Below are 9,191 nucleotides of genomic sequence, written 5' to 3' on the forward strand. Positions count from 1 at the left end.
ACATTCTTCAGCACTATCAGCGTCTGGCAGGAGATAAGAGGGGCCCGGCTGCGGCGGGGGGAGCGAGTGAGGCACAACAAGTCCTCACTGATTTAATTGTTTGGTTTCATGGTTTTAAATCTTTCTCTGTAAGCAGGTACAAGGTGAATCATGCAATGATCAGTGTCCTAAAGCTGCTCGTGGTAAAGACTGATAACATCTATTATTTGATAAGATAGTCCTTGACTTACAACAGTGCACTTAGTGTCTGTTCAAAGTTATAATGGCACTGAAAAAAGTGACTTATACTGTTTTTTACACTTACAACCGTTGCAGCATGCCCATGGTAGTGATCAAAATTCAGATGCTTGATAACTGACTCATATTTATAACGGTTGCAGTGTCCCGGGGTCATGTAATCTCTTTTTGTGACCTTCTGACCAGCAAAGTCAATGGAGAAGCCAGGTTCACTTAACAACCATGTTACTAAGTTAACAATTGCAGTGATTCACTTAATAACTGAAACAAGAAAGATCGTAAAATGGGGCAAAATTCAAAATTGAACAACCATCTCACTTAGCAACAGAAATTTTGGGCACAACTGTGGTCATAAGTCAAGGGCTACCTGTACTAAGTCAGAAAGCAAGATATATTGATGGAATATCTATAGAAATATAGCAAGTAAAATTCAATAAAAACTGTAACCAATTATGCCAATAAATCATAATGGCTAACAGATTGGAAGAAGTCAGTCTATATACTTACAACAACAAAAAAGAAACTTAACAGGGTGTGCAAATTATTATATTTAATTTCACATGTTAGCAAAATAATACTTAGCATCATTCAACACAGGTTAGAACTTTACATGGAAAGGGAGATACAAAATGTTCCACCTCACTTTAGGCCATGGAACCAGAAAAATTATTGCTAATGCATTACTGAATAATTTAAAAAAACAGAATCATGCAGTCAATAGTTTTCCCTATGATACTCCATGAAACTTTGACCATGAGGAAGAAGGCTAGCAAGAATACTAGCACTTGACTATTGATGCACAGAGGAGACTCCCAAAAATACCATGGATAACCAAGAGAACAAATCTACAGTTTATATTACAGGTTTATATAGGGCTATCTTCGGGACCGCCTTCTGTTACCACATGCCACCGGTACGCTCCCATAGAGAGGGCCTTCTCAGGGTGCCGTCAGCCAAACAGTGTAGGCTGGCGACCCCCAGGGGGAGAGCCTTCTCTGTGGGGGCACCTACCCTCTGGAATGAGCTTCCCCCAGGACTTCGACAACTTCCTGACCTCCGGACCTTTCGCCGCGAGCTTAAAACATATCTATTCTTTCGAGCAGGACTGGCTTAATAGGGTTTTTTAAACATGGATTTTATTGGGGTTTATTTTTATATCTTGTATTGTATTTTAAATTTAGGCTTTATTGAATAAGTTTTTTAAATAGTGTTTTTACTGTAATGTATTGTATTATTATTTTATCTGCCTGTTCACCGCCCTGAGTCCTTCGGGAGAAGGGCGGTATAAAAAATTAAATTATTATTATTATTATTATTATTATTATTATTATTATTATTATTATTATTATTATTATTATTTGGGGGAGGAGGGTGCTATAGTACGACTGTACTTTTATGTACTTTTATGGTTTTATGATTTTGTGTGTGGATGATTAAGTAGAATAGCTGCTCCCCAAAGTCCAAGACCTTGGAAGATTTTTTTTGTATTTTTTTTTAACTATGTGCAAATATATTTACAGGAATTGGGGGAAAACAGAACTATTTGTAGCACTGTTTCCAGACTTGCCCGTTTCTTCCTCTCTCCTGTTTCTCGAAAATCTTAAATTTTCTCTTTCCGCTTTCCACAAGTATTTGCCAGCAAACATTCACTTTACTGCTTAACTGCCAACTCCTTTCTTTTTCCTTCTACCTCTCCCACAGCTTTTCAAGGAGAGTGAGAGAGAAAGAGAGAGAGAGAATTAGCTGGTTTACTTTGTGGTGCACTTAAGTGTTTCTTCCAGCTTTTTCAGACCTTGACAGTCATCAACCTGCATTAATGTTGCATGATGCATCTCCCACTGGGTCTTTTGCCCAACCTATCCTGCTCTGAGGCTTCTTCCAGGTGTCCTCTTGCAGGTAGCCATCCATCTGCTTCTGTCTCCATCTACTTTGGGTTTGGGTTAAGCACATTCCTCTCTCTGGTTTTACATTTCTTCTCCCTGTCACCTGTATCCAATATCTTCATCCTTCTGAGGCCAGAAAATAGAAACTGCCCATTTCCAATGTTCCAGCACACACATCTCTCCCCAGCTATCAACTTCCCACACAGTGACTCCAAAGACATTTATTATCTCAATGCTCAGCATGGCACAGACTATATTTCTCCATTCTGTCTCTCCGCCTTTTATGGCCAAAATTGACAATATCTCCCCCAACAATTGAACACTGAGACTCTAGCAGCAGCAATCTTAAGAAAAAGGATTACTTCATCTTTTCTATATAAACGATTTCTGCAAACAAAAATCTCTAGACTCCTTTTCCACCTTAATGGGGAAAAAAAGCCAGAAGATGGAAAGTAGGGAGACAATTTTGAGCACAGAGTAATTCTATAAAAAATGGTAAAGCAGGACTTTCTCCTCAGCTTTCACTATGATGATTCAGACCATCCCCAACCAACCTGCTACATTTTACATACATGACTTTTGATCATCACCTTTTAGGGAGAAATACTTGAGCCTACTAGTATGTGTGTTTGCGTGTGTGCTGAGTCATGGGACCATCTGAATTGTCATTCCAAGGAAAATAAAGTATTATTTTGAAGATAAAATTATGGAAGAAGGTACTAGAAGCTGGGAAGACAAAGGACAACCAGCCATAGTACAAGCTCAATCCTGCCAGAGCAGAGCTCCAGTCAGGCTATGCTTTTACTAATGGGACCAAACTATAAAAGAAGACATTCTTTTTCCCCCCCCTTTTTTCTTTTTCCATTCAGTTGTGTTTTATTCTTAGAGATTGCCTGAACAAGTCCCTGCAGTTCTCTTGATATGGTTTTTCAAAAGTGGTTTGACATTGCCTCTTAGGACTGAGAGAAGGTAACTAGCTCAAGATCACCCAGCTGGCTTTGTGCCTAGGGACAGGCTAGAACCCCTGGTCACCTGGTTTGATATCTTAGCTACTAGACCAAACTTCTCCTCAGATCAATATATCTATTTTTAAGAAGGGTTGTGCATATTGCTTCATAATTCACACTGATACATTAGTTTGGAAATCAAATTTAAATGAGCAATTTTGTGCACATTTTCTAGCTTCTCCATGTATATTTTTCTACTCTGCTTTATTTGCCAGGAAAATAAACGTTCTAAATAATTTCTAACATGAACAACACTTGTAAAGTGGCTGTATGCATTAGGGCAACACAATCTTGCTTGCTAAATAGGTAATTTCAGCTTGCAACCTTATTAATTTAAACACATTTCTCTCAGAGAATTTAAAAAACCTACGGTATACACGAGACAAAACAAGCATTAAAGAAATTATTTAGATCTGAAAGTTTCTTCCTTAATCAGTAAATACCACATTATCTTCTTTTTTACACATTATAGATATGGAACAATGACTATTAAACTCTTCTCCGTTATGGCTTCCCAGCATCCCTTGTGCTGCCAAATATATATTATCTATATTGTATGACACAGCGGAAGTATTTCCTTAGTGCATTTAATCACCTTTCATTTCAAAACTCTGGGCTTTTCCACTATAATTCTGAGTATTAAATTACACCATGATTTCTCTGACTCAAATGAAAAAAATGACCAACTCATTTCAATAGACCAAAGAAGATGTGGCAGCTCTGAAGCACATTTCATCTTAGAAAAATCAGAGAAGGGAGAAAGTTCATATTGCGTAAGTATTTGGAAAGACACAGAAATTGTGCAACAGTGGACTTGCATGACAATTGCATGAACCAATTTACTACACATATTTTGTTTATCTTTTCATATTTTTAACTTGTTCTATTAACAATTGGTTGAAGTTCTATTCTAAAAATAATTGCCTTCTGAAAAGAAATTATACCAGGAGGTTTTGTGATCAACTAATCAATCAGATATTTGGAGCCTTCACATTTGGGAAAGGCAAATTAGATGCATTTGTCATCAGTCAGCAGAAGCATCCTCATCTGACTGAAACAAGAGACCTAATTCTCTTTTGCTACAAAATGAAAAACTCAGGCATGAAATGAATACAATGCCTAGAAGATATGATACAGTAGATGCAGAGAGAGAATTTGCTGTCAGTCTTTTTAGAGAGAGATTAACCTATTATTCTTCAGCCACTTATCAAATCTTTGGATAAACTACCTGTTTAGATGAATAAATTTTAATAAAACAATAAAGAAAAGAACCAAATAAATTGGAAGAAATGGAAGTATGGAAATCCTTCAGCATGAGCTTGACTCCTGATGCCTTCAGAACATATCCATGTCATTTTCTTGGCAACAGTCTGAAAGAGGTTTTCATTGTCTTCCTTTAGCATATTTTTGATTGTCCCAATCTAATCTAAAGTTCTGGTATTTCCTGGACATTTCCCATCCAAGTACTAACCAGGCCCAAGCCTGCCAACAGATGCTGCCACCTTTGAAGACTGAGGTAAAGTTGCTATCTCTTCATTTACACCAATGAATAGTATACTTTAAAGAATAAAGTATGTACATATTTTGTTTAGAACAAAGATTTCTTCTTTGTTGGCTGAGTGGAGGAGTGAAGAAAAACCCTTCAGCATTGAGCTTGACTCCTGATGCCTTCAAAACACATCCATGTAGTTTTCTTGGCAACAGTCTGGAAGCCGTTTTTCATTGTCTTCCTTCAGCATACTCTATTTTTATGTTGAGTGTCTTCTACATCTTCATTCTCTGATGTTGAAGGGGAAGGAAGGAAGGAAGGGAGGGAGGGAGGGAGGGAGGGAGGAGAATCCTAACATGGTTTGCTATTTTATTTCTTGCATATAATCATCTTCTTTTTTGTTATCATCTTTCTTGCATGTAATCATCTTCTCTGTAGTGAAGAGAATTATTCTGGGCAAAGAACTGGGTCAGGACTAAGGATGTAGGGAGGTTCTCTGCTTTTCAAGAATGATCCTCAAATTCATATTTCTGCCCTGCTGTAAAATACAGAGGACCTTTCATATGGCTTGGCTTTGAAAAACAACCTACAGATATGAAAGTAGGGCTAATAATCAAGGTCTAGCTCAGCTAAGTAAATATAGACCTGTAATCTTTGTTTTGACAGCTCTCCATAAAGTCAATTCTTTCTTATACTCCATGGTAAACCAGAAGTAAAATTAAGCAAATCTTATTGTTTTATGTGTGCGATAGAGTTTGTGGGCTCTTTAATCCATTAACATTATCATGACAGTTAACCACATCAAATATTTAGAAATGTCTAAAACCATTACTAGGATGTTTAAACTTCAGACTAAGACAAATACAGCAGGTGACTGCTTTAGCCATGGCAATAGGATAACAAATGCATCACGATGCCTGAAATATTTAATTCATGATTTAATTTTACAAGGACATAAATACCGAAACAGACTTCCTTGGAACATACTGTTCTTTCCATAAAGAGGAGGTTTATTACTCAAAGTACTCAATCGCCCAAATCAAACTGCATTACTACAAAGATTAAAATCTAACATTAGCGGTATATATCTAGTTACCGGTATATATCTAAAAGGACAAGATGTTGGGTATTGTATTCAAGACACACACAAAGAGATACACAAGGCCCTGGATCACACCTTTTTGTAAAGCCATTAACTCACAAATCACTCCTTCCAAACAGTCGGAAAAAGAAGAATTCCCATATACAAACTGCACAAACCTTAGCCTGTTATCCCAACACATACAACAGAACAGAACTCAGTTTTGCAACTGGGACTTGGCAGACAAGCCACCAGCATGTCAACATTGCCTGTCCCTACTTTAGTAGATCTCTCTTCTAAACCACCATGACCGATACTCATACCAAGCGGGGTGCCGAATCACACCTTCAGCTCCCCCATTTAGGGCTGGGAAGGGGCACCCGATCTTTTCTCTTTTCCCCTTGCCTTACAACACACACACGCACACAAACATATTTTCGGGGCCAGAAGCCGAGGCTTCCCAGGAAACTTTCCCTTGCCTACCTGGCTTACCACCCGGGAGAAGGCGGCTGTCGGATTCGGGGCGAACAGGCTTGGAGGCAGCAGAAGGAGCCCTGCCACCAGCCCGAGCAACTCGCGTGGCCCCAGCGCTGCCTCCATCTTGGGAACTGCGCATTAAAACTAAGTGAAACATCAACAAAGCAAGAGGCGGCGACGCGCCGAGCAGAAGCTGGGAGGAGTCCGGCGGGCTCAGGAGGAGGAAATAGCCGGGAAGGATGCAATACAAGCCGAGATGTCGAGCGGGGACGAGGCGCTTCCAGGGTCGGGGCACGGAAAAGGCGGCGTAGCGGTGATTTCCCTCCGGTGGACGCCTCTGAAGAGCTGAAGAAAAGGAAATCAAGGCGGGAGGGCGAGCGTCCTCCGCATCCCTGCCCCGCTCTGACCAAATGCAAAAGCATATCTGGCCTTAAAACAAGGATTGGCAGAGCGCGTCACAATAAGACCCCTTATTATTTAGTTGGGCGCGATGAACCAGTGACAGTGAACCTGAAGCTGCCCTTCAGTGCTTTGTCAGAGGGACTAAACAAAAACTTGGTGGTAATTAAAAAATAAAAATAAATTTCGTCTTATAGCCAATCCATGACTGAGAAAATAGTGCTATACTTTTACAACTTCCTATGGAAATTCTCAGTCATCCAGGTCATGGTTATTCCAAAGGTGCTTTTTCTGGAAGTTGCCTCTTTAAAAAGCACCTTTGGGTTTCACAACTTTCCCAAGAATTCAGCGCTGGGCACTGTTTGCTCCCCAACTGCAATTGAGACTCACCAGATTCCCCCCCCCTTTTTTAAAAATCTTTATTCTTTAATCACTTGGCCTGATAAAAAATTCTTGAAACTCAAGATCTTGTTTATCATAAAGTAATTATTACCATGCTCCCTCCTGTTCCCATTCAGGTGCAGTTTTGTTTTGTATGTTTGGTTCAAAATACTGTATAAAAAAAGTAAAGGTTCCCCTCGCACATATGTGCTAGTCATTCCTGACTCTAGGTGGTGGTGCTCATCTCCGTTTCAAAACCGAAGAGCCAGCACTGGCCGAAGAGCCAGCACTGTCCAAAAATGTCTCTGGGTTATGTGGCCGGCATGACTAAACGGCAAAAGCGCACGGAACACTGTTACCTTCCTGCCAAAAGTGGTCCCTATTTTTCTACTTGCATTTTTTACGTGCTTTCGAACTGATAGGTTGGCAAAATCTGAGAGAAGTAACGGGATCTCACCCCATTCCGCAGCACTAGGGATTCAAACTGTTGACACTTTGATCAACAAGCTCAGCGTCTTAGCCACTGAGCCACCATGTCCCTAAAATACTGTATAGGGGCTCATAAAAACCTTAATCTTCCCATTTTGTGTTGTGAGGCCAACCTCAATTATGTTATATACAGTACACATGTGGTTTTGTTTAGTTTTCAAAAAAAATATCAGATTGGCCACTGTAAGATGGCTGGGACACTAAGGGAGGACTGTAGACAGTAGCAATGTGCAAATAAACTGGCAGAGCATCCATGTATATTTCTCCCTCAGAGGTACCTAAATCTTTCAGCTCAAGGCAGCTCAAGAGGAAGGAATGATAAAAAGCAAGCATGAAATAGGGAGAAGAGCTGAATTGCATCCTCTTGAGATATGAATTGCCTTTCACATATACTACTAGCATCACATTCAGTAATCACTGATCGGAAGAATATTTCCTAGGGCTGATGTTGAGAGTCTCATGTTCAGTTCTAAGAATCTGAAATGATTTGTGGGCTATAAAAAGAAATCTCAATCCTTGAAGTCGCTGAGTTATTACTGAGTAAATGGGAGACTGGTTTGACACAATATATGGAAGCTTCTAGACTCCAAAAGAGAGGAAATGGAACTACTTTAATGTATGATACATAAGAGGATGCTGTGGTTTAATCATGGCTTATTCAATAAACCATAAATGGTTGGCTTTGCACAACACACTAAGCCTTTCTGCTTGCTGGTGGGAATTGTTGTGCCACTGCTACACAAACTCTGGATTTTTGTTGGTTGGTTTTATAAAGAGATAATACTATGACATACCAAATGCTAAATGAATATTTAAACCAACTTTTTCTTTAAACATCTCTAGTATTATGCAAATTAATGCACTTTTAGAGACCTCCCAATTTAAATAGTTAGTAAAAAGAAATAACCAAAAGGCTATGGACAATGAAATTGATCCTGAGGAAGAAAATAACGTGTAAAAAAGATCAGCATTCTACTACTAGGATTTGAAAGGCAGCATAATATCTTTTATCTGTTTATTCTTAGTGAATCATACTCAGAGGTAGACTATTTTCTTAAATATGGATCTTTAGGCAATGAAGAAAAATTATCTTGAGTAAAACATTCATTCTGAACCAGTTTTCATAATCACTAAATCAAAACGTTAATCAAGGCTGACAAGACATACATAATTTCAACCTGTTTTATTTTCATTTGCTTGTTTAAGATCTCTGCACGTGAAAGAAAACTACATGTTCTCAGGAAAGAACTTTATAGTATGATCTCAACATAATATTCTTTCTAAATAGTTTCTTAGGTTTCTCTATGCAAAATGTCAACATCTGCAGCCTAAAAAAAGCCCACAAAAATTCTGTATTAATTAACATAGAAAGCTAATTGTTTGGAAGAAAAGAAAGAGGGTTTTTGAAGCCAGCTGTCTTCGGAATTGCAAAACAAGCTGATCCTCAGAGATTCCAGACAGAGGAATTTTGCCTGCCAGAAGTTTGCCTGCCTTCCTGGTAAAAGTACAACTGACTGGTGGATAGAAATCAAGGTAGCATCCAAGCAAGCAAGTAAATCTTGAGATGTTTGTTTGGTCAAACTGCCATATAGCACCTGTTTGGTAGAGTGTTTAAGGCAGGAGGTTAGAACTAGGAGACTGTGACTTCTGGTCACCTTAGACTTGAAACCTGACTAGGTGACCTCCTCTCCCCTTCCCTCCCTCCTTCCGTCCCTCCTTCCTTTCTTTCTTTCTCCCTCCTTTCCTCT

At 39.1% G+C, this 9,191-nt stretch overlaps 1 protein-coding gene across 1 annotated transcript in view; it reads right to left on the minus strand.

Annotated features, from left to right (window-relative positions):
- GINM1 (glycosylated integral membrane protein 1) overlaps window positions 1–6,493 on the minus strand; it is a 33,059-nt gene extending 26,566 nt beyond the window's left edge. Inside the window, exon 1 of the mRNA XM_058169860.1 lies at window positions 6,181–6,493. Coding sequence (XP_058025843.1) covers window positions 6,181–6,297 — 117 coding nt within the window. The 5' untranslated portion in view covers window positions 6,298–6,493. The remainder of the gene's footprint in view (window positions 1–6,180) is intronic.
- Window positions 6,494–9,191: the final 2,698 nt, after the last annotated feature.

Source organism: Ahaetulla prasina, chromosome 1, assembly GCF_028640845.1.
Source record: "Ahaetulla prasina isolate Xishuangbanna chromosome 1, ASM2864084v1, whole genome shotgun sequence".
NCBI lineage: Eukaryota > Metazoa > Chordata > Lepidosauria > Squamata > Colubridae > Ahaetulla > Ahaetulla prasina.